Source organism: Apteryx mantelli, chromosome 16 (genome assembly GCF_036417845.1).
Source record: "Apteryx mantelli isolate bAptMan1 chromosome 16, bAptMan1.hap1, whole genome shotgun sequence".
Classification (NCBI taxonomy): Eukaryota; Metazoa; Chordata; class Aves; order Apterygiformes; family Apterygidae; genus Apteryx; species Apteryx mantelli.
This window is the reverse complement of record NC_089993.1, coordinates 17,563,898-17,588,540: the sequence shown is the minus strand read 5'-3', so window position 1 is coordinate 17,588,540 and position 24,643 is coordinate 17,563,898. Positions and strand designations below refer to the sequence as shown.

Below are 24,643 nucleotides of genomic sequence, written 5' to 3'. Positions count from 1 at the left end.
AGAGCACGTGCATGTGTGTGTGTGCATGCGTGTGTGTGCACACGCACGTGTGTGTGCATGTGTGCATATGTGTGTGCATGTGCGTGTGCAACTGTGCATGTGTGCATATGTGCGCGCACGTGCACGTGTGCTGCTGGCTTTCAGTGGGGCTGACGAAGGGGCTGGGATGTCTCGAAGCCGGAGCCAAGGTGCGGACGTAACCCGTGGCCGTCCCGGAGGCGCCGGCCTGTTTGCTCAAGAGCGGCAGGGATGCTGCGCCAGGAGCCGGGGCGCGCGGCCGGAGCAGCCGGGCAGCGAGGGATTGGGTTTCGGTGGCGGCGGGGAGCGCGCCAAGCCGCCGGGGGCTCTGCCACCCCCCCAGATCAGGGGCGGTAGAGGGAGGCATCGCTCAGCCCCCCGCCAGGCTGGTCGATGCCCCGCTCTGGCCCGTGGCCGGGCTCCCCAGGGCTTCGGCGGAGCGAAACGCAGCCCAGACGCCAGCTGGGAAGCGGTGGCGGCGAGCTGGCCCCGGCATGGGATTTCTGCTCCCTCCCCGGGTCTTTTGCACCGATCCCTCCCCAGCAGCGCGACGGTTTTGCTCGTCCCTCGCAGAGGATAAACTCTGGTTGCAGTGGCTCGGCTCAGCTCGCCCGGGATCGTGCACCCTGCCTGCAAACCCTGCAGGGCTTCCCGGGCTCCCTCGTCTCCGTCCCGTCCCGTTTGGCATTCGGGTTTAATTCTCGTTTGCTTCTTTGCAGGTTTGCGCCCGTCGCGGCCGCCGCTCGCCGCCCGGTTTTGCAGCAGGTTGGCTCTGCGGCGAGCTGCGGGTCGGCTCTGACGGATGACAAAGCGCTCATTTAAATGCGCACCGTGCTGCCGGCGAGTCCATTAGGGGAATTAATTTGAATGGATGGCATTTAATAAACAGCCTCGTGCCTCCTCTCCCCCTTCCCGCTCCCGCTGCCAGCTCAGAAGGGTTAAAAAGAAACCACATGTGGCTGCTGGAGGGAGGGGAGGGAGCAGCTATCTCAGTCCGGGAAGAAATAATAAAATAGAGATGGTGTTGTAAGAGGAATTGCAGTTTGTTTTGTTCACGGGGGGGGAGAAACGCCCATGCGGAGCAGGGCTGGGCCGAGCCGCTCGGGTTCGTATTCCGCTCGTCTCCTTTATAAAATCCAGGGATGAACTGCTGACGGGAGGCAGGGCATCTACCAGGGAGCGGCGAAATTCGGGCCGGGTTAAAGCCCGGGAAAGATCCTAACCCCGGGCTGACTCCAAACAAGCGGCTCTGGGGGAAGGGGAGGGGATTAGAAGGACGGTTCTACCCATATGGTGTGTATTACAAGCTCCTTTCTAGTTGTAAAGATTAATTTAAAGCCTTTCTCACCTCCCCCCCATCCCTCTTTCATTGACAAATGAACATCTGGGCTGAATGCGGCCCAGATCCTAATCAAAGCATTTTTTCATGAACATTGTCTGCATTTATGGCTATCTGCTTTTCTGCTTCTCTGCAGTTTACATGCGCTTCGCAATTCAGCCCGTAAATACCCCTCTCTGGTATTTATGATTCACAGCTGGGTTAATGCGATTTTTCCCTTTGCTTTCCGATCCGGTTGTTTGTTTGTTTTAGTTTAGCGGCATTTTCCTGTCTGTACATAAGTTAGGGCGCGAAGGGATTTTTTTTTTCCCCCTCGCTTTGTAGCGGGTTATTAACGATTAGCAAAACCCGCCGTCGTCGGGAGCGAGGGGGGGCCGAAGGCAGCCCCGCATCCCCGAGGAGCGTCCCCCGGCCGTTCCCAAGCATCCCTCGTTTTCCGCTGGGTAGCGTAAGCGCGGTTTGAAACGTGCCCCCCCCTCCGGGGCCGGGGCAGGTTTAATTTAAGAAAGATGTATACCTGGCGCGATCCCGGCTTGTCTGTCTGTTCTTGCTCGCAGCAGGGTTTCGTGAGCTGTTTTGCTTTTTGCAAAAGCTCCGAGCAGTGAAAATGTTTCTGTTCCTATAGAAATCTTGGGTGCTTTCTTTTTTTTTTTTGGGGGGGGGGGTGTCCTGTTTGCAATTCTTCTCTGGTTTGAAGCCCCGGGCTCGCCGCAGCCTTTGCAGCTCCTGGCGGTCCCGGCTCGGAGCGCGTGGGAGGGAAATTTGATGAGAACGCAGCTTTCGGCAAAAGCAAAACCAAGCCGTTTCCATCGTTTCGAGCGGCTCCCTCAGCGGAAGGGAGGCAAAGGGAAGCCCGGCCCCAAACGGAAAACCTAGGAGGGTGCCGAAATCCTGCCCCGGTGGCCAGTGAGGGGTGCTGGCCCCGGAGAGGGGGACGCTCGGTTTTCGGGATTTCTCTAGAAAAAGGGTGAAGCCAGGGAGGGGGGCTGGTGGTCGAGGGGGCAACGGGGATATGGATTAAAATCCTTCTCCTAAAAATCCCCGCGGCGGAAAGCGCTCGCCGCCGCTGCGGGCTCCCCGGGCGCGCCGGGACCTCCGCCGGCACCTGCATCCCGCCACCGACCGCCCCGGGCAGGTTTTCCCAGCCGTTTGCCAAGAATAAACCCGACCGGGGGCAGAGCAAGGCCTGGGCTCAACCGCCGGGTTTTAGGGGGCGGAGGAGACGCCGGCACAGCCCCGACCCGGAGGCGGCGACGGGGCAGGGAAGCACGTTCCCCCGCTTCCCCCGGCCCGGCACCGGCGGAAGGAGGCTCTGGGCTGCTTTTTAATGTGTTTGTGTTTTTTTTACCGCTGTTTTTTTACAGCAACCGGTGCCTCCCGCGGGGAGAAGCGTCGGAGCAGGAGCCGCCTTTCGTCGGGAACAGGGAGAGTGCGAACATGCAAATTTGTCCCAAAGATACGGATCAGCCGCCAGGCCAAGGAGTTATTAAAAGCAGTTTCTAAGCGAGTTAAAAATCCCCGTTTGGGACCCGGTTCAAACGCCTACTTGGAAATCTTTCTGCTGCCTCCAGGAGTCGCTGGACGCGATCGCTCGGGGCCGGCGCCAGCTTACGTTCCCGCCGCATGTTCCCGTGTCAGCGGCGGCACGAAAACCGCTTTTAGCCACTTTTATTTATTTAGCGTCCCGAACTGAGGCTCGCGGAGAGGCACTGGGGCAGCAGGGCAGGAAAACGCCGCGTTGCTCCCAGACCTCGCTTCTCGCCAGCTCCCGCTAACGAACCCGGCGCCGCTTTTCGGCGAGCTGCCGCGGCCGCTCTCGCTCCCGGGCCGGCGCTGGGTGCCGGCGGCGGCGGGGGGCCGCTGCGCCCGGTCCTGGTCCCGTATTCCTTGTGCATGACGTCTTCCCCGCCGCCGTCACCCGAGCGCTGGGGCTCTGCCAAAAATACTTCTGCCTCTTTTTTTTTTTTCTTTATTTTTTCTTTTTCCCCCTCCTCCCTCATCCTCAGTATGCCCAGGTTGGTTGCCAGCACCCGAATGCCAAGGTGGGATCGGGGGCGCCAGGGGGGGGTGGGTTGCCGAGCGGGGGCTTCCCAGCCATCCTCTAACCTGCCCTTTAATCCTGAGGCTGCCGGCGCATCCGCGGGGCGCGAGCGGCTCCCGGCAGCCCCGTGCCGAGGGTTGCCTAGATTTACGGCGTTTAATATTTGCGCTATCGATCGCGGGGGGCTGGCACCAGTGGGGGGGGGGGGGGTCGCTGCAAGGAGCCCCGGCGCTGCGCTTCGGGGCAGGGGTGGCGGAGCCGGGGGGCAATGGGGCATCCCGGGCGCTTTGCTCGGCACGGCCTGGACGAGGCCTCGGGAAAAGCTGGGCACCGTCCCAGCGCATCTGTCGGCGGGAGCGCGAGAGGGCGGCCGCGGCCGCTTCGCCGCTCCGCGAGCCGCTGCGGAGCAGAGATTTGGGCTGAACTCTGCTCGGAAAGTCACCCTCAGCCTTTTCTCATTCCTTCTGGATTTAAGGCAGCTTCCAAATCCCTGTGCAGCCAAATCCTTGCTGGAGCTGCCAGGAAACACAGCCAGAAACAAGTACGTGCTGTTTCTGTCCCCACAACAGATCCGGTATTCTTGTTATTGGGTGGGTGACGGTGAGGGGCAGGAGCGCTCAGCTGCCCCAAACCCCCCCGGCAGCGACCGCGTCCTCTCCGGCCCGGGGGGCTCGGTGCCGCCGGGCGCAGGCTGCCGCCGCGCTGCCGTCCGGGGCTGCCCCGCGCGCTCCCTGCTCCCCAAACCCGCCCCGCCGCGGAGCGCCGAAAGTTTGGGAAGCGGCTCCGCCGGGCCTGGCTCGGCCGCGCCGGCGGCTTTGCCGGGGAGGGAGCTGCAGTGATTGGGGCGCCGGCCCCGCTGCGCCCCCGGGACGGCTTTGCTGCGCCCCCGGCCCCTTCTGCTCGGGTTTTGCCCCCCTCGACGGGGGAAGGTGCCGAGGGCGCCCGGGGCCGCCCGGCATGCGAGGCGCTCCTCCTCCTCCTCCTCCTCCTCCTCCTCCTCCCCCTCCTCCTCCTCCTTCACCACTTTTCTTCTCTTTTTTTTTTTTTTGGTGCCGTTTGCTCCCTTTCCGCCAGCCCGCGGCGTCGGTCTCCGCTGGAAACAGCCGAGTCAGGATCACGCTGCTCGGCAGCGATCGCTGCTGTTTTTAAACCAAAAAAAAAAAAAACAAAAACCACCACCCAGATTCCCTAAACTTTAACCGCCCGCCCTCCCCGTAACCCCGCTGCTTTCCCAGCGCGTGGAAGCACATTGGCTTTATCTGCTCCCGAGCAGGATTTATTATCCCCGGGACTTCCTGTGCTTTCTTTCAACATGCTCTATTTCTTCTTGCGAACGATAAATCAAAACTGTTTGTTCTGAGTTTCTTTTTTTTTTTTTCCCCTAATTTCTTCCCCTGCCACTGCCTCCCTCCGCCGGGACCGCGCGGCTGGGGACGGCCTGGCCGGAGCTGGCTCCTTCTGCGCGTTTTGGGGGGATGGAAAAAGAAAGGGAGGAAAAGCGAGCTCCGCGGGGCCGGGTTTCGAGCGGGGCTGGCGCTTGGGGCACCCGCCGCCGGGAGCCCCGGGAAGCGGGAAAATCCTGCGCCGAGCTGCTGCAGACTAAACACCGCTCCCAACGTCTAAACACGGCCGGGAGGCCCCGGCCCTCGCGGAGTTTCCCTTTAATCCTGCCCCGCTCCACCTGAGCCCGATTTTCCTGCCTCGCCTCATCGCAGTCTCAGCAAAACCCTCCTGGGGGGAGCCGGGAGCGGGCGGCCGCGGTGCACGGCGCTGCACGTGCCGCCCGCCCGGGGCTGCTGGAGCCGGGGCGTCCGCCGGGCTCCGGCGCGGGATGCTGAGCCGCGCACAGGGCGCCTGAGCTGGTCTTTCCACTGGTGACTCACGGAAAAAATACTTGTTTTGCAGCGGCCGCTCGGCATGCCGGGTGTTTCTGCCGTCGTGCCGCTCTCTCCCTTTTTTTTTTTTTTTTTTTTAAAGGACTTCGGTATGAAAACATCTGGGAGCCTGACGGTCCCTCAGCACCTTCCCTCCCCTGGAGGCACGGGTCCCCCCCGGCGCCTTCCCGTGCCAGGCGGGCGGGAAGCAGCCCGGCCGCGCTCCCGGGGCCGTGTTTTTGGGGGTTTATCCCCTCCGCGCGGCTCTCGCACAAGGGTGGCGGGAGCCTGGGGGGTTTCCGCCTCCCGGCTCCGGCTGCCCGGGAAGGCGCCGGTCTCGGCACGCCTGCGAGCGCCTGTGTCGCGGGGACGTCTAACCGCGCCGGTTTTTCGCGGGGGCGGCTGCGCGCGCCCGGCTTTGGGCACCACGGTGTTGGCCGCCAGCTTTCCCGCGTGGCTTTTCCTTCTTCCACCCCCTCCTCTCGCCTCCGTCTGCCGCCGACCCCTCCGTGGCTCTCTGCAAAGCAGATTTCTGGGTTTCTTTGGGGATGGTTTAGCTTGGAAGCAGGGATGGAAAATTATTTCCAAACCCCAAATTAGAAACAGAATAATAATAAAGCGCCTTGTTTTGGAGGGGGCGGCGTGTGTCATCCCGCAGCAATGAGAAGCTCGTGCCGAAGGGCAGCAAAGGGAGCCGCGAGCTGCTTTCTTCCCGCTGCCCAAAGGACGGTCTTGGCCCCGGGACGCTGCTTCAGCTCCGAGGGCACCCACCGCCCGGGGGTGCCCACGACCCGGCGCCCGCGGGTGCCCTGACCCTACCCCTCGCGTTTCGGGACCCCTCTTCCATGCGGCTCGGTTTTTGCAGCGGAGCCTCCAGGCTGATGTTAGCGATGGCTCCTCGGGGCTCTCGGAGCCGACACAGTTTGCAAAGCCGGATTTGCCCCGCGCTGGTTGCCTGCTTTAGTTGCACCCCGGCACAGCAGGGCAGGACCTGCAGGTGGGACGGGGGAGCGGGGCAGGCCGGTGCGTGCAGGCGCTCGCCCCGGCCCCTTCCCGGCAAGGTGAGCGGGGACGGCAGGGGGGTCCCATCACACCGCGGCGCCGAGGCTGCCCCTGGGCCCGAGGAACCAGCCAGGGCCCGTCGCAGACAGCACCCATACGTGTGTGTGTGCGTGTGTATATATGCATATACGTGTGTGTGCATGCATATGTGTGTGTGTGTGTGCATATACGTGTTTGTGTGCTTGCATGCATGTGCATGTGTGTGTGCATGCATATGCACGTGCATATATGTGTTTGTGTGTGTGCATGCGTGTGTGTGCATATACGTGTTTGTACGAGCGCATGCATGTGCGTGCCTGCACGTGCACCACGTCAGGGTGGTGGGGACAGACGGGACAAACCCGGGAGCCTGCGCATGGCCGGGCCAGCCCAGGTCACCCGGCTAGCAGCCAGCACGAAGGAGCTCAGCCCCTGCCCTACTTTCTCCCCGCTGGGTCTAATGCATCGCCCACCCCAAAACCAGCCGCGGCAGGGGCTCGGGGGGGGGGGGGGTCTGCAGCACCCCGGCAGTGGCCGCCCCGTGCTTGGGTGCTGCAGCGGCTCTGTTCATCCCGGTATCTCCGGAGGGTTTCGGGGTGCCCCTCCGCAGGCCCCGGGGCAGCCCCCCCCCCCCGAGCGCTTTTTGTGGGTCTGCGCGGAGCCAGGCGCTGCGATTTAATAAGACACTTATTGTATGTTAAATAGCAACAGTTTATAGGAAACATGTGTCCTGAGGATTAACAGCCGTGTAAAAGATAAAGCAGCGAGTTAAACCTCCGAGCAGCATGTTTCAAATAATCCACCGCCGCTGCAGCGTGCAATAACCAGGGGGGGGGGGGGGGGGGGGGTGTGTGTCTGAGCCGACCGGGGAAGGCAAAATGGGGATTTTGGATCATTTCGCTAATGCGGGGAGGGTGCAGACGGGCCCGCGGTGGCGGCGCTGGGGCTTTTCCGATGCCCCGGAGCTGCGGGCCGCCGGCGGGCCGGGGCTGGGAGACCCGCGGGAGGATGTGACGTTGCACCCCGGCCCCTTCTGCGCCCGATTCTTCCTCTCTTTCCCCCCCCTTTTTTTTTTTTTTTCCCCTTCCCAGGCTCCTATTTCTCCCCTTTCAACGCGAACGCTTTGGCTAATTAGCAAAACGTGTCAGAGAAAATGATTAATGTCGCGGGAGGAGATGTGGCCGCCTTTGTGCCGGCAGGGCCTGACTTCTGCTCCTGAAGGTTTTATTGCAAGATAAGGGGTGCTCCGGGGGCCGGGGGGCGCGGAGCGGGGTCCCGCCGGGGGCGGAGGGCGGCTGCGCGGGGCCCCTCTTTGCCTGCAGAAGGTGCTTTTCCCGGCCTCCGTGCGCGACCGTAACCGTGGCGTCTGGCCTCGGCGGGGGGAAAAAGCTAACCCCCCCCCCCCCCCCGAATGCCTCCTTTATTCCTCCAGCGGCAGGAAATTTAATCCCATCGGCCAGGGCAGGTTATGAATGTTTCGATGTTTAAGGAAAAGGGAGGATTTTCTCTGCTCCGGGGGCTGGAAAAGGGGGTTTCTGCCCCGCTCCGGTGTCACCGGGCGGCACGGGGGCTCTGTTCCCGCGCCGCCGCACCGCCACCGAGCGCTTTGGGGTTTGGATGCTTGGAAAGGGCGTCAGGAAGGGCGAGAGCCGGGAGCGAAGCGGGAGGGGGCCGGAGAAACGCAAGCCGCCCGCGAGCTGCCCCGCGCGGCCCCGGCACACGCGCCAGGGCTTTCATCCCGCCCGCTCCGCCGGCGGCGCCCCGAGCCCTCCGCCTGCCTCCTCCGGCCGCGCGGGGCAGCAGGAAACGGCGGAACGGGGCCAGCTTTGCCCGGATCCCTCCCGAACGCGCGTCTTTCTGCCCGGTGTTGTTTTGGGAAGAGGGAAAAGGCTCAGGCCGGCGGGGGGCAAAGGCTCCACAGAGGCGGCGTGGGGAGGCTGGCGGCTGCCCCGGCTCCAGCGTGGGAATCGCCCCCGGGGGGAATTTCCTACCGAAATACCAGGAAGCGAGGGTGGGAATGGCGGGCGGTGCTGGCCACCGGGACGTTTCGCCCCGAATCCCAAGCGTGAGCCCCAAGGGGCTTCGCCGGGCCGCGGCCACCCCGAGAGGAGAGACCCCGAGCGGCTGCATCCGCGTTCGGGTGGCGCTGGGCGAAAACTGCCCTGGATGAAAAATCCATCGGAAAAACCGGCAAGGGCGAGCAGCCGCCCCGCCGGAGCGCTCCCGTGCGGCCCCTCTCCCCGCGGGCCACCGGTTTTGGGGGCCGGCATGAGCGTCCAGCATCGCAGGGACTCGTGTCCACGGGGGCCGGGTGCATCTCGGAGCCGGGATTTCGGAGGAGGGAACGGCTCGGCCCGGAGGCGCGAGTCAGCCGAGGGGCAGCCGGGTGTTTTTCCCTTCTTTTCCCCGCACCGAGCTGGAAGGGGCGACGCTTTCCTGCTCCCGGAGCCCCGGGGCTGGGTGAGGTGCTCCGGAAACACCCGGAGAAGCAGGAACGGACGAGAAACCCGCTTCACCCGCGAGACCGTGGGTCCTTCCGAAGTCGGCCCCAAGTTTTATTGGCGGCAGTTCAGCAAATCCCCCCGGCTGCACGGACGAGGCGCTTTACCCCCCCCCCCAAGCCGTGGGGCCGCCTCGCCCGCCCTCGCCGGTGCTGCCGGCCGCAGCTCTCCAAGCCGCGAGGAACCCGAAACCCCGGCGGGCGGCAGCTCCTCGAGCCCCCGCTGAGGCCCGAGGCTCTCGGTGCACGTAACGGGGGGGGGGGGGCTTTTGCCTCCGCTGGGACCCGCAAACGCTCCCACGAGCGGCGGGCGACAAAGCGCCGCGGGGGGGGGGGGGGGGGGCCTGCGCGGCCGGGGCGTTTTGGGGGCGTTTTGGGGCAGGGGGCGGCGGGAGCCCTCCTGCCTTTCTGCGGCGCCTCGGCCCTTCGCCGGCTGGTGCGGTTCCCCCCCCGCGGGGGGAGGCAGCGCCGCGGGGCAGCGCGTGGGCACGGCACGGCACGGCACGGCACGGCCTGCGCTGGGGACCTGGGAAGGGGCCTGGCTGCTCCAGCCCTCCAGCCTCCATCTCCTCCAACCCTCCATCCCCTCTATCCCTCCATCCCCTCCATCTCCTCCATCCCCTCTCCCCTTATATCCCCTCCATCCCTCCAATCCTCCATCCCTCCATCCCCTCCAACCCTCCATCCCTCTATCCCCTCCATCCCCTCCATCTCCTCCATCCCCTGCATCCCTCAGTCCCCTCCACCCCCTCAGTCTCCTCCATCCCTCCATCTCCTCCATCCATCAGTCCCCTCCATCCCCTCCATCTGTCCATCCCCTCCGTCCCTCAGTCCCTTCCATCCTCTCCATCCCCTCCATCCCTCTGTCCCCTCCATCCCCTCCATCTTCTCCATCCCTTCCATCCATCTCCTTCATCTCCTCACTCCCCTCCATCCTTCTCCCCCTCCTTTCCCTCCATCCCTCCATCCCCCAGTCCCCTCCATCTCCTCCATCCCTCCATCCCCTCACTCCCCTCCATCTCCTCCATTCCTCCATTCCTCCATCTTCTCCATCTCCTCCATCCCCTCATTCCCCTCCATCCTTCTCCCCCTCCTTTCCCTCCATCCCTCCATCCCCCAGTCTCCTCCATCTCCTCCATCTCCTCCATTCCTCCATCTCCTCCATCCCCTCGCTCCCCTCCGTCCCTCTCCCCCTCCCGCCTCTTCGGGGCCCTGGCGGGGCGCAGCCGAGGTGTGACGTGGGGCCGACCGAGAGCCCTGGGCACCCGGGGGGCTCCTGCCACCCGCACGCAGCGTCCCCGCGTCCCCCCGCGGCGCCGGCTCCCGGTGCGGGTGCCCGGCCAGACCGGGAGGCACGGGGAGGCTTCCGCCGCACCGGGGCAAGGCTGCGCGGCGGGGAGAGGGTCTGCGCCGGGCCACCGCCGCCGCCCGCGTCCCTCCCTCCTCCCCCAGCAAATTTAATTAAAAGTCACTCCGATTCCTTTGAAAGAAAATGTCATCCGTCGGCACAATTACACTTTAACTAACCAAAGCTGTTACAGTTCCTATATATATTGGAATCAGGCTGTCGTTATTAGTTCTAAGTAAGTAATTTATTCCCATTATTGTGTTCAAATTACAGGATATTACCCCCTGGGGAAATAATCCTGCTATTTGAAATGTAAAAAAGAATTCACACGGACAACAATGGATTCCTAAAGGAACCTAACGACACGTCCCGGCTCCAAGGCGGCACCGCGCGCCTCCTCGCATGGGGAAACGGGGAGCCGCGTTTTCCAACGCGCTGTCTCCTCTTTTCCGCCTCCCAGCCCGGCAGGGATAGAAAGGACTCTTCCTCTTCCTCAAAAGCCTCAATTTATTGAGGGAATCGGAATCAATCCGCTGGAATTTGGCCCCTTGGGGCGGGGAGCAGGGGGGGGAGGACCGCACATCTTTTCCTCCCGTATCTGGGTGCAGCTGTGCAGAGGAAATCCCCCATTTTCTCGGGATTTCGGTGCCTCGCGGCCCATCGGGTGAGCAGCGCAGTCGGGTTTCTGTGGGAGCCGGGCATCGGGCAAAGAGCTGCCGCGTCTTCGGGAACGTCGTTCGCTCGATGGAGATCTCCTTCAGGGAAGGCAAACAACAGCTTGGCTCGGAGACACCCAAACACAAGCAACTCGTTCGGATCACCGAACAAAAAAAATAAAAAAGGGGGGAAAAAAAAACCAGCCAAGAAAAGAAAAGAAAGAAAAAGAGGAGGAAGAGGGAGGGGAGGGAAGAAAATCAGATACACTTGTAACCTGATTACAACAGCCAGCTATGTGTGCAAAATCACAATGCGGCTCTATAATTAAATCTCGCTTTCCCCCTCCTGCCGAGCGCTTTCCTCCAACAGGCAGGGCACAAAAACAGTCGTTAGGACATCAAATTCCAGCTCCGACAAGAGGGCACTTTTTTGTCTCAGGCCGCTCGGCTCGTCTTTAAGGAAATAATAACTGCGGGCCCGGCGCTGCTGGCTGCAGAGCCTCGCTGAGCAGAAGGGCTCCGCCGGCCGAGCCGGAGGTGCCGGCCCAAAACGCCGGGTTTCGCCCCGGCAGCGGGACGCGGGGGCTCTTGGCGCTGGTTCGGGCTCCCCTCGCTGCAACGGTGGGTTTTAACCCCCCCCTTGCCCAGCTGGATGCAAACACGCACGGGCGGGTGCCGCCGGCAGCGCCGGGGTCCTCGACGCCCGTTTGCTTTCCCGAGACCGGGCGGGATGAAATGCACCCGCCGGGGTGGGAAGGTGGGAAAGCCACTGGCCTGCCTCGGTTTTGCATTTTGCCATGCACAAGAGGACTGGGGAGGCGGAAAAAAGCGAGGGGACGGTCCCCGGGAGAGAGCCGCGGCGCTCGGGCTCCTTCGTTCGGGTTCTGTTGGTCTGGAGCCGGGGCAGAGGAAATCCTTGGAGTTGGTTGAAAAGGCCGGGATGCCTTTCCCTGCAGCCCCGCGGCCTTTCGGGAGCCCGTGCCAAGGATTTGCCACCTTGCCTGGTTTTTCCCCTTCCCTGCCGAATCCCGCAGGCACACTGCTGACCGCGAGGGGCCAGCGGCGCCGGCGCCTCCCCGGCCGTGGGAAAACTCCTGCTGCGCCGTCCCCCCCCCGGCTACCTTTCCCCCCTGCTTTTAAAAGCTGAGCTGAAAGGCATTTCCATGGAAAACTACCCAAATTGTCCCCCGGTTAGTGGCACAAATGGGGGAGCAGCCTGGGGAGAAGCATCCCACGTGCGCTTTGCACAGCAGCTCGGCGGCCTCGATCCAACCTCCGGGACCTGGTTCCTGGTGGGCCGAGTTCTTGTTTGCTCCTCGGGGGGGGGGGGTCGGGCGACGGATCTTGCTTCCCTCCCTCCGGCTTACGCGGGGATTTGGGAGCAGGAGCCTAAGGAAGCGAGGCAGAGCACGCGCAGGCTCTGCAATGCACCGAGGGCGACGGGGAAATTCAGATCCTGCTCCGATAAAGCCGGGGATGTTTTGTTGTAATGGCAATTAACAGCTGTTAAAAAGGCGAAAGATCTATTATAATAATACCTAGAGCTGCCGGGGCCTTTCATGAAGGGATTTGAAAATACATTTGCGAGCGCTAATTTTAAGCCACGCTAACGCACCCTGGGGAGGTAGCCGGGTTTACCGTGTTTTCGGATGGGGAAATCCAAGCAGGCCGACGCACGGCGCGCGGAGGAACATTTATTACCGGGAGCGGTGTCGAAAGCGGTGCTTGGCGCTGGCCGAGGAGAGGCGAGCGCGCCCCGGCTGCAGGGCAGCTCCTGGGCCCCTGCCAAGGGGGGAATCCGCATTTCCCCCCCCCCCCCCAGCCCAAAGGGCGCCCGAACGGGTGGGATGTGCGGAGCAAGGGAGGGTCCGGCGACGCGGGTGCCGCTTAGCCGTGCGTCCTCCGGCTCGGCCTTGCCAGCACGTCCTGGCCTTCTCCCGGGCTTGCATTTTGAGGAAGACTAGCTCTGATTTGGTGCAAGCCCAGGAGCGCTGCTGCAGGGTAACCTTCAGCAGGACCTCGGCGCCGGGGGGGGTGTGTGTGTGCCCGGCCTCCCCTCCTAGCAAGTCTTCTTTCTCCAAGAGATATTGCAAATCTGGATTTTCCAGTTCCTGGAGGGCTCTGCTTGTTTAAATTAGAAGCAGATAGGAGAGGTGAATTTTAAGAAGGACAGAGCAAAGGCACACAACTATGCGGTTAACTTCTAAACTTCTCTCCCCGGATCTCCCGCTGAGCAAATGCTTTAGGAGCTTCAAACCGCCGCTTTTAATATCTCCTTAACATGCCCAGCGATTCCTTCCCCCTGTCAAAACGGCAAGAGCAGCCGTGAATATTTTCCATTTTAAAATGTCTTGTATGCATATGAAAGTACCTGCAGCTCTTGTGGGCCAGGATAGGGAGGAATGTTTAAACCAAGGGTATCTATTTTATATCAGATCTCAAAATAGCGCACGCTACTCCCTCTCTCTCATATATGCATCCAGGAGTGTATTTTTGACTTAACTGACAGTTCAAGGGAAAAATACCCAATTCACTCTGTTGATGTAGGAAATCTTGTCATTCAGAGCTCAGCATTCCCATTCGACCGGACGCATGATCGTTTTAAAGTCACACATGCAAACCTGTAACACTGGCGACTTATACAGGGGCTGCAAATTTGGAGAGGTTTCCCCCCCCACAGTTCTCCGCTAAACCACATCTTTCTTTCTCAGAAAGGTGTAACTGCCTTTTCCTCACATTACACCCGATTTAGAAGCCGGTCCATAGCCCAAAAATGCAAGCGGTAATTATAGCTTTGGGATTCGTGCTCCTCTCGTAGCTATCTATGGGTTGCGCCGTTCATCTCTCCTTCCTGAGTGTGGTTTTGCTTTTTTTTTTTCCCCCCCTGATCTTGGATGAAAAAAGCTTATTATGGGGTAAAAGGAAAAAACAAAACAACGCTCATCTATCAAGCGCACTGTCTGGCTGTGACCAAAGCCCTTTACCACGGGCTTCTCGGCGGATGCGAGCAGTCCCGCTCTTGCCTGGGAAGGTGATATTGGACTTGAGCCGGCGCGATGCAGGGACAACTTCTGTAGCAGGCTGGGGTTGACTTTCCCCTCTCTGCGGTTGGGGGAGAGGAAAATTATAAAAAAAAAAGGGGGAAAAAAAAAAGAGAGAGGCGGGTCTGAATGCTGGAGCAGGGCTTTAAACGCACACCCCATGGATCCGGAGTCAAGGCTTGGGAAAATAACACAGCCCCAAATCCTATGTCCCCAAACGTGTTTATTATTTAAGAGGATGATGCCGTGGCGGGTGCACTGGGGGTGCCACAGGGGCCCAGGGTGCAGGGGACGGTCCCGGTGCCGGGGGGGGCAGCGAGCGCACGGAGGGCAGAGGGGGAAAGCGGGGCGTTTTTGTGCATAAACATCAGCCCTCCGCGTGCACAGCTGGCTGACAGTGCAAGGAAAAAAAAATCACACTTTAATTTTTACATGAGAACCGTACTGCCGTTGAGGAAGCATTTGGCTTTGCAAACCCCGGAGCTGCCGAAAGCCTTGGAGGGGGGCCGTAACTCCCACGAACGGGGAGGAACCCGCTCCCCTCGCCGCGCTCGGCCCCCCGGCCCCCAGCCCCACGGCGCCGCGGGAAGCGTTGGCGGAGCCAGGCGGCCCGGGGGCTGCCACGGCCTCCGGCCCCGGTGTGGGTCCGGCACAGCTCCGGCGGTTCTTTCTCCGGCTCCCCGTGTGCCGCCTTCCCCCCCTCCGCGTGCAAAGCCAGCAGCCAGGCTCAGCGCTGGGTTTATAATCAGCCAGGATTTATGGAGAAAAACGAAATCCCAAGCTGTTCTGGTCATTAATCAGGAATTCTTCGCCCTGTTCCCAAGCTGTTTCCCGGGGATCTCCTTACCGGGACCCCCCAGCCCGGAGCCCCCCGCTCCACGGGCACAGGTCTGGGTGCCAAGTTTTTCCTTGCAGGCTGGGGAGAGCTGCCGATCTTGGATGGACGGGGTGGGGGAGAGACCCCGAATTAACCTCCCCCCCCTAATTTGTCTGATCATCATCAGAACGAAGCAAAATAACTCCTGCCGGGTGACCCCTCTGCCGACTGTCCCTCTCTCCTCACCTGCCCCATCAGGGTTTTATTTGGGGGGGGGGGGGAACGGACTGGGGACTGGACTCAGCTCTGCTCTGGAAACGAAGGCAGCCCAACCAGGGCAAACCTTCCCCATGCTTTGGGCTCCTCACTATTAGTATTTTAATGTGATTTATGCCTGCTTTTCTAAATCAAGGCACTGACTGCACGCTTTAAATATAGCTCGCCTGTTCCAAAACACCCTGAAAACGTGTAGTAAGCACGTTAAAAATGCACGGCGAAATGCATGCGCAGCATCCTCCACTCCCGGAGCTGTGACTGCAGAGCCTTTTTATATACGTGCACAGGGGGGTAGCAGAAGGGGCCATTGGGGGGGGGGCTCCCCTGGCAGATGGACGGGGCTGTGATTACAGTACGGCCCGTTCCCAGTGTGCGCACACACACACACACACACACACACACACACACACACACACTTTGCACCCCTCGGAGCGCGGGCAAGGGGGAGACGGCTGCAGCAGGCGGAGGGGGGCGGGGGGGGCTCGGTGAGACTGTGCATTGGGGTGCTGCAAGCAAGGGGTGTGTGTGTGTGTGTGTGTGTGCGCACACGTGCGTGACCCCCCCCCCGCACAGCCCCAACTCCAGGACACCTTCCCCAGGCAGCGAGCGGGATGCAAAGTCGCCAGCAGCGTTTGCACTTGGGGGGGGGCCTGGGGGGTGCCCCCAACCTGCTCCGGGAGCCCCCCGAGGGGGGAGGCAGAGGCACGGGGGGGGGGGAATGCACCGTTTCTGCTTTGCCCCCCCCCGCCCCGTCCTACCTGCAGCCCCCGGGCGCAGCAGCCGCGGGGCCGGCGCAGCGCGCTCCGCACCGCTCCGCACCGCGCTCCGCACCGCTCCGCGCCCGGCGGCTCCCGCACCCCCCTTCCGCGGCGCCGGGGGCGGGGGGGAGGAGGGGCGAGCCCGGGAGAGACTTTCGTGTCCAAACAGGGGGAAAGAAAAGGGGGGGAAAAAAAAAAGAAGAAAAAAGGAAAAACAAAACGGGGAAAAAAAAGAAAAAAAAGAAAAAAGGGGAAAAGGGGAATAAAAAGGGAGGGAAAAGGGGGCGCAGGCAGGAGAGGGGAGGGCGGCAGGTTTGGGGGCCCCCCCGGGCCGGCGGGGGGGGGGGGGCGGCCCGGCAGCGGGCGGCACCGTGGGAACCGGCCGCCGTGCCCGGGGCAGCGCCCCCGGGGAAGGGGGGGGGGTCGCTGCTTTCTGCACCCCCCTCCCCAAAAATAATAGGAGCTGCTGCCTTTGGAGAGGGCGGCGACGGCAAGGGACTGCCGGCTCCGCGGTGAACGCTTTGCAGGGAAAACGTGAGCCCGATCCCCCACTTGCCCGGGAGCTTCCCGAGGAGCCGGGCGCTGCCCGGGGGGGGGCGCGGGGGGGTCCCCGCCCGGGAAACAATAGGGGGGAAATAATGCGCTGGGAGCGGGCAGTGCGCGGAGGGACCGCGCTGCGCGGCCAGCAGCCGCGGCGGCCTGGCCGTCGGGAGAGAAAAATAAAAATCTATTAAATATATATATATATTTTTTTCCCCAAAATATATATCTATGCGGGAGGGGGGTAGTTGCCGAGGAAGGGCAGCCCCGTCCTTTGCAGCAGCGCTTCCCTAGCCCTGCTACAAGATGGCTCCCAGCCGGGCTGCGCCTGCAGCGAGGAGGAGGAAGAGGAGGAAGAGGAGGAAGGGCCGGAGCCCCGCGCGCGCCCCGCTGGCGCTGCCCGCCCCGGGGGGGGGACACAGGGCCCCCCGCGCCCCGTGGGCACGGCCGGGACGAGCAGGCAGGGTTTTTATTAGCGACCTGGGTGATTTATGGCACGCATACCCCACCGTCGCAATTACAGCGGCGTGTAGGAGCCGGGTGTGAAAACATTAAACATTTATAAAATATGCTTTTAAAGCCACATAAAAGCGATTAAGCCATTAATATATTTTTTTCCACTCTCCTCCCTCCCCCCCCCCCCCCTTTTGGTCTACTAAAGAAGGCAGAAAGGAAAGAAAACAAAACAAAACCCCTGGAAAGCAGTCGGCATCGGGGCTTGAGCCGTCCAGCGCCGGGCTCCGCCGCAGCCGGGATTGCGCTCCGAGGCGCGGATAAATATACACGTATAGACCCCAAACATACGTCTGAGGTGCAAAATATATACGTTGCATTTGGGTTAAATAAAGCGCCTCGGGAAGCGCGCGAGTTTTTCGAGGAAAGCAGCGCCGGTCTCGCCGATGGGAAGCAGCGAAGGGGGTGCGCGGCGCTGCGCTGCGCGCCCGCCCGCCCACGCGTGGAGCCCGCGGCACCTCGGGGTGTTTCCCCCGTCCCCGCCGGGGGCAGCCTGGAAACCGCCCTGGGCGCCCGCGGGCGGCTTGAAACTCTCCTGCGGGCGGTGCTGGGGAGAATCGACTTGATTATTATTATTTTTTTAATTTAGACTGGGATTAAATTAGATTTCCCCTCCCCCCCGCCTTTATAAAACCGGATTTTTTTTTTAATTAAAAAAAAAGGGAAGGGACGGGGCGGTGAGTTTGGAGGCTCTTTGGGGGAGGATTGGAGGGGGTAAAATTAACGGGGGGGGGGGTCAGAGGAGGCGCTGCGGGGGCCAGTGCGGAGCCGGGCGGCCCCGGCGGTGCTCGGCGCTGCACGCGCGGCCCCGGCCCCCGTCGGGGGTGGATTTTTTTTTGGGGGGTGTGTGTGTGTGGCGGAGCCGCGGTGGGAAGCGGCGGCAGCGGGCTGTTTTGGGGGCGGGTGGGGGTTATCGAGGGGTGCCCCGCTATTCGGGGGCGGCGGGGGGAGACCCCCGAGCCCCGGGGCGGGGGGGCCCGGCCCTGAATGGCCGCTTTGTCCGCGGCCGGGCCGTGGGAGAGGAGCCGCCTGCGCTTTCCGCCCCCTCCTCCTCCCCGCCCCGACTTGGGAAGTGTTTTGCAAAGGGCTGGAGAAGAAGGGGCGGGGGGGGGGGATTTGGCAAAGAAGGGGAAAAGGATTAAAAAATGGAAAAAAAAATAATGGAGGTGGGGGTTGATTGCGGCGCTCTGCTCCCTCCCCGCCGCCTTTCCACGGGCAGCTTCCCAGAAAATGGGGAACTTGACAGCATTTTCACTAAATAGAGCGAAATGAAAAGAAGTGAATCGCAGCTACAACCATCTTCTATTTTGATCACTCGGCCCCGGCCGGGGGGAGGGGCGGCGGCGGGGAGGGGGGGGCAGGGCGCGCGCGCGCGCGCGGAGGGGGGGGGGCGGCGGGGTGGGGGGAGCCTGGAAACGGCCGCGAGAAATTCTCACCGCCGGCGCGGCCCATTCAAGCGCCGCGGCGGGGGCGGGGGGGGGGGGAGGCGGGGAGCCTGGAAACGGCCGCGGCGCGCGGGCCCGCGTGGCCGCGGCGGGGCGGGGCGGGGCGGGCCGCGCGGGCTCCTGTTTACCCGCCGCCGAGTGGCAGCGCGGGCGGCCAATGGGCGGCGCGCGGGGGGCGGCGGCCCCGCCCCGCGCGGGGGGGGAGGGGCGCGCGGGAGAACAATGCGCGTTTCATGGCCGGAGCGCGGCTGCTTTTTTTTTTTTTTTTAATTATTTTTTTTTCCGCTTTTTTCCCCCCTCCTCCCGCGCTCGCTCGCTCCCTCTCTCCCCCCTCCTCCTCCTTTCTCTCGCTCCCTCTTTTTTTTTTTTTTCCTTTTTTTTTTAAGCGCCGGCGCGCGCGGGGCGCTGCCGAGGGGGTTGGCGTCGCGCAGCTCCGCGGGGCCCCCGCGGTCTATGGCGCGGCCGCCGCGCCGCCTCCGCGCTGCCCCTGAGCCGGCGGCGGGCGGGCGGCGAGCCGGCACCCCCCGCCTGGCCCCCGCCGCCGCCCGGCCCCGCGACACGGCGGCCTGAGCGCACCCAGGTAGGACGGCGGGGCGGGCGCGCTCCCCCCCCTCTTCCCCAGCACACACGCACACCCAAAGCCTGGATTTTTTTCCCCAAAAGCGGCGGTCCGCGCGCTTTCCGACGGCCGAGCCCGCCGAAACTTCCCCCCTCTGCCTGCGCCCCCCGGTGCGGTCCGCGCCGCTCCGGCGCTCCTGCTCCGGGATTAAAAAAGCCGAGGCGGTGGGGTGCCTTTCTCTTTTCTTTTTTTTTTTTTCCTTTTTTTCCTCCTTTTCTCTCCCCCATTATTTACTATTACTTTTCGGCGGCAATGGGAGCGGGCAGGGCGGCGGGGCCGCGCTGCGCTCCGCGCCCTCCTGGAGCTGCGCGGCGCCTGGGAAAAAGCGCTCCGTTCCCCGCAGCGCTGCTCGCTCCGGGGACACAGCCCGGCAGATAGAACCGTTCCAGGCTGGAATTACATATATATATATAAACATATATATATATATTTTTTTTTCCTAGCGGGGTGGAGGAGGGAAGAAAAAAAAAAGCCGTGAAATATTTTGTTTTCGGGTGGGAATCGCGCCGGGCAAAGCGGCAGCGGAGCCGAGACCGGGCGAAAGCGCCGCTCGGGCGAAGGCAGAGCTGCCGCCGAGCCCTTTCCCCCGACGGGACGCTTGTGCCAGCAGCCCGCTGCCAGGCGAAAGCCATTTTAAGTGGGACTAAAGCACCCCTCTGGAGAGAAAAAAAAAAAAAATTTTTCTCTGTGTTCTTTTCTTTTTCCTCCGCAGCTGGGTTAGAAATACCCCCGCTGCCGTCGGGGCGGCCGGCGCCGAGCGTCGCTCCCCACCGCCGCCGCGCTTTGCGGACTGCCGGCCCCACCTTGCCGATTTAATACCCCTTTTATTATTATTATTATTATTTTTTAATATATCGCGCTGTCCCAAGTATTTCCCTGCTTTCCCCCCGCGGCGGCCGGGGAGGCGAGGGCGGGGGGGCGGCGGGGCACCGCGGCAGCGCGGCTCACGCCCGCCCCGTCTCTCTTGCAGGCAGCGCCGAGACCGCCGCGCCGGGGCCGGCTCCCTGCCCCGCGCCATGGGACGCCTGGACGCCTTATTTTTGAAAACCATCTGATTTTTTTTTTTTTTAAACCGGAGGGGGGAAGGAGGTTTGGGGAGGGGGGTCACCGACAGCGATCCGGGAGGACTCCTCGAAGCCGGCGAGTGGATGATGGATGGCCGAGATTTCGGGCCCCCCCGCTCGGTGCACGGCCCCCCTCCGCTGCTCTCCGCGCTGGCCATGGAGAGCCACCGCCTGGCCCCCGCCGCCGGGCGCCTGGCCCCCGCCGCCGGGCCGCTGGCCGCGGGGCTGCCCGCCGCCCTGCCGCCGGGCAAGTTCCTCGCCTCGGGCATCAGCCTCCACTCGCACCCGGGTAAGGCTCCGCGGACCGGCAACGCTTCGGGCCCCCCCTAAAAAAAAAAAAAAATCCTCGCTCTTTTCTGCGCGTTTCCCCCCCCAAAAAAATTGGCTTCCGCGCTTCGCTTGGCTTTCGCCGGAGGGAGGAAGGGGGAAAAAATAGGGGCGGTGGGAAAAAAGCGCCGCTCGCTGCGCGCCGGCTGCGGCCCCGCGGAAAATCCCCGGCGGAGCGGCCCCGCCGCCCGCTCCGTGTGTTTTCTTTTTTCTCTCGAGGAGAAGAGGAATAAATCGCGATTTTATTTTTTTTTATATATTTTTATTTTTTCCCCCCGGGATAGCCGAGCGGGGGGGCGAATGGGCGCGCGGAGGGGAAGGGGCTGCCCCTGCTGGGTGCGCGGGGCCACTTCCCAGGGCAAAACGGGAAAGTTTGGGCGCTGCGGAGCGCGCTCGGGTCCCTGCCCGAGCGCCTGAGCCCTCGCCGCCTTTCCTGCCGTCTCGAAGGCAGAAGTGCTGGGAGCGGGTGAGTTGTTTTTTTTTTTTTCCTTCCCCTTCTCTTGGCAATTATTATTTTTAAATCTGCAGACAAAACTTCTATGTTTAGACTGCTCCCTCCTTGTGTTTTCGCGTTGTCGAGGCGCTCCAACCTTGAGCAGCCCCATGGCTGCCTCGCTGCCGGTGCATGGAAAAAAAAAACAGGCTTGGAAATGTGTGGTTTGAAAAAAAATTTCCCTAGTCAGCTTTTTGTTTGTTTGCTTAAACTACTTTTTTTGAGTGTTTTTCTTTTTTTTTCTTTTTTCTCTGGTTCGGAAAAATCCTCTGGCTTGGGGAGCTGGGCTGAGCAGAGGCGATTGGGACTGGCTCCGCGAAAGGCGTCAGCGCAACCCGGTCCCTGCAGTTGCAAAATGAAAAACGCTGCGCTCCGGTGCGGCTGCCTTGGCCCCGAGCTGCGGGACCGCCACGGATTCCTGCCCGTTTGATTTTTTCCTTTTTTTTTTTTTGCTCTCCCTCTCTTTTTTTTTCTTTTTTTTTTTCTTCTTTCCCTCTCCCCCTTTCTTTCCCCTGGGCGTGGAGAGGTGACTCGGAGTTTACTTTAGGCGTTGGGAGGGTGACAGGTTTTGCAATAATAAACCTGCTTTTCTCCCAGCTGCCCGTAATGAATGACTTTGAAATTTGCAAACCTGATTGCCAACATCTGCAAAGAAGGAAGCAGCTCGAATCGAGGGAAAAGATTTATTAGTTTTAGACTAGGTGGCAGTGCCAATTTCCCAGGTGCTAAAAGGAGAGGTGTAAAGCGAAAAGCCATGAAGCCAAGCACATGGGCAAACACCTTTCTTTCTTCCCTTTTGTCTTTTTCCTTTCCCCCCCCCCCTTATTTTTTTTTCCTCCTCCCCCACCTCCTGCTAAAAGCAGAACGCAATCTCTCCAAAATTTGCCTGGACAATCTCAAGTCAGACCTAGTGGGGGTTGTTGGGGGTTGTCTGTTGTGTTTTCCTTGCTTTGTTTATTTATTTATTTGTATTTTTTTTCTTTTTTTCTAAGTCTTTTTTTTTTTGTGCCGTTTCCCTGAAGGCCGGCAGCCCGGGAGGGAGGCGGCGAGCGCCGGACGCCGCCGCGCTCTCCGGCCGCCGAGCGGCCGCTGCTCCCCGCTGCCGTTCCCGAGCTCTCCCTGCCGCGCCGCAGCCTCGCGGCTGGCAGCGAGCCTCGGATGCGGCCCCTCGCTGAGGGTGCGCGTCTTGCCCTCCCTCCAAACTTTTAAATGTTTATTGGCTTTTTTTTTTTCTTCCCCCCCCCCCCTTCCTCGTTTCTGCAGCCTGCTCAAAGCCCCCCCGCGCTCCCCGGCACGGTCGCTAGCAGAGTTCGCCCCGCGAGGTCGGCTGCGCTGCGGCGCCGTAATTTGCGGCCGGGCGAAACTGCAGGAAAAGAGATGGGGACAATTAGCAATTTAAACTGCCATTATACCGCGGCAGTTGGTGGGCAGGGATTTTTTTTTTTTTTTTTTTTTACGGCTTTAACAATATCGTTTGAAATGATGATTGCTTCCTGCTACGGACGGGCCTTTTGTAGGTTTGCATTTGTTGTTTGGTTGTGGTGGTTTTTTGTTTCTTGGTGTGTTTTTTTTTCTTTTTCTTTTTTTTTTTTTCCGAGGGGTGGAAAGCAAAGGCTTGTGCAAGGGGTTAAGAAAAATGGGCAGGAGGCGAAGCCTTTAAATAGAGCCCGTTCCAACCTTTAAATACCGCCAGGCTGAAGGAAGGGACTGTTGAACCCGTCCCAGCCTCCTCTTAAAATAAATACGCCCCTGTAAAAATAGCGCCATTTGCCATATTTGAGGATCCAGTTATCGCCGGCCCGGGCTGCTTGTTTTTCCCGTAGCCTTTGCGGGCCGGAGCGGGCTGGGGGCCGTGCGCGGGGGGCTGCGCCGGTGCCCCCTCTCCCGGGATTTCCCCTCCGCCCCGGCGTTTGGGCAGCGCGGGGATGGGGACGGAGGCCCTTTGCCGGAGGGGTGCGGAGCGGGAGCGGACCCCGCGTCCCGCTTTGGGGCCGGGGGGCTAGGGGGGCCGTGGGGCGCTTCCCCGCGGGCTTCGCGGGAGGAAAGCGGCCGTTTGCAATGGAATTTCGCCCCGGCAGCGGCCGAGCTTGCCGGGAGACCGCGGGTGCTCGGCGCGAACGAGGCCGCGACGGATGCGGCCGGGCGGCGCGGCGCGTTAAGGCAGCGGCTCTTTCTTCTCTGCGGACCCGCGCGGCAAAATCCGAGGGGTAGTTTTGTTTTCGTCCCGACCCCACCTCCTTCGGGCAAAAGTGAAATGAATGTCCTGGTCTCGGCTTAATCTGGCGATGGGCGTGTTGTCCTTGGCAGCTTTTGCCTTTCGGAAAGGGGGAGGGGGGGGGGCGAAAAAGGCTCCCTCGGACCGAATCACGGAGGGGTCTGTGTGCGAGCAAACGCCGTCCCCGTGCAGAAAGGCGCCCGAAGTCTAAAATAATAATAAAAACAGAGCTGCTTTTCCCCCCGTACTGAGTTATTCTTTCTTGGGGGATGTCCGGAATGCTCGCGGGTGGGCCCCCCGGGCGGCTCTGTGTTCGGGTGCCGGGGTGCACAGCCCCGCCAGCCTCTGCCGCTGAAAGGTGCTTTGGAAACGCTGCCCAGCACCTAGGAAAAAGTGCCAAAGCTGGGCAAGCTGTGCTGATTTTGCCTTAAATCCTACTCAAGGGCAGCGGCTGCAGGAAAAGCGGTTGGGCTGAGGGAAGAGATTTTTGCGTGCTTGTTTGCATATTTGCGCACTAGCTTGTGCATCCGAACGTAGGGATTTAAAGCACATCGGAAACCATCCGTGCTTCCACTTCTGGGCTCCAGCTCCAGGCCTGACATGCCCAGGGAGAAGTTTTCCAGGGCATTTGGGCCAGGTGGGAATGTAAGGGGAGGGGGGAAAAATCCTCCCCCCAGGGTAACTTAGCTGTGCCAGCAAAATCCCAGCATGGACATACTTTTAATGGCAAAATCATGCTTCTGCTGAGGCTGCGTATTTTGCACGGGAGAAATCGGCGCTGCCAGCAAAGCCCCGTTTGCTCACCCAAACTGCAGCCGCGCTGAAAGCGCTAGATCCGGGGCAGCACGGTGCGTTTTCTCTGTCGCGCTGATCCAGTGCTGGACCGCGCCGTGCCCCGCGGGTCGGGCCGGGCCGGGGAGCAGGGGACTCGCGGACCAGCCGTGTGAATTTGGCGGGTCGGCCTTGAGTTTCGGCATAGCTTTTTTTTTTTTGCCTTTTTTTTTTTTTTGCAATTACAATACGTTGCAAGGAAAATATCGTTGTGTTTAATGGCCCTTGAAATCGTATTTTTTTCCTTCCACCCCCCCCACCCGCCCAGGGGGTGGTGCGAGGGGCTGTGCGCCAGGGGCTCTCCGGGGCAGGGGCTGGCCGTGTAAAACCGGGAGGAATGTGGACGGCTTGGAGACCTGCCTGGGGAGGTGTTTCCCCTCCCTCGGGGCCCCGGTGAAATCGGACCCTTTCTGATCCGGGTTTTTCCGCTGATGCGGTGGGGCTGGGGGAGATCCGGGCGCTTTGCTGGGCCGGAGCAGGGGATGTTGCGCTTAGACCCCTCCTGCTTGCCCCTTTGCACCGGTGTCCCCACGGGGCTGAGGAAATATTGGCCATTAAACGAGGCCCCTGCAGCGCGCTCAAGCCTGGGGCCAACTTGTAGCCTGGGAGCAGGAACCGTCCCGTCCCTTCGTTTTTACACTCATGGGAATGAAATGGGGGGGGGGGGAAGGGTTTCTCCTGCGTTTTTGGGAGGGCAGGGCAGGGCAGGGGTGTCCTCGTGCCGTGGAGAGTGTCCTGGCTGCAGGGTGGTGTTTCCCATCCTCGGTCCGTCGGGAGCGGTGGGAAGACCTGTCCGTCCGCCCCAGGGATGTGCTGGAGGCCTTTGGGTGCCGGCAGCGGGGGCATCCCGCTAAAACCCCAGCCGGGAGCACGGTGGCACGAGCTTG

The 24,643-nt window shown here is 61.6% G+C and overlaps 1 protein-coding gene and 1 long non-coding RNA gene across 7 annotated transcripts in view; both read left to right on the top strand.

Moving 5' to 3' along the window:
- Window positions 1-16,095: 16,095 nt before the first annotated feature.
- LOC136993515 (uncharacterized) lies at window positions 16,096-17,378 on the top strand. Its single transcript, XR_010885850.1, has 2 exons — window positions 16,096-16,243; window positions 16,911-17,378. It is a non-coding gene; the product is annotated as an uncharacterized lncRNA (long non-coding RNA).
- A 1,330-nt stretch (window positions 17,379-18,708) lies between these two features.
- TNRC18 (trinucleotide repeat containing 18) overlaps window positions 18,709-24,643 on the top strand; it is a 61,108-nt gene continuing 55,173 nt past the window's right edge. For 4 of the 6 annotated variants that reach the window (XM_067306576.1, XM_067306578.1, XM_067306575.1 and 1 more), the window contains exons 1-2: window positions 18,709-18,787; window positions 19,797-20,179. In XM_067306576.1, the coding sequence (XP_067162677.1) occupies window positions 19,975-20,179 (205 nt within the window). In that variant the 5' untranslated portion in view covers window positions 18,709-18,787; window positions 19,797-19,974. Of the gene's footprint in view, window positions 18,788-18,848; window positions 18,991-19,743; window positions 20,180-24,643 lie in introns of those variants that run through there. The other 2 variants (XM_067306573.1, XM_067306574.1) reach the window with 2 other exon arrangements.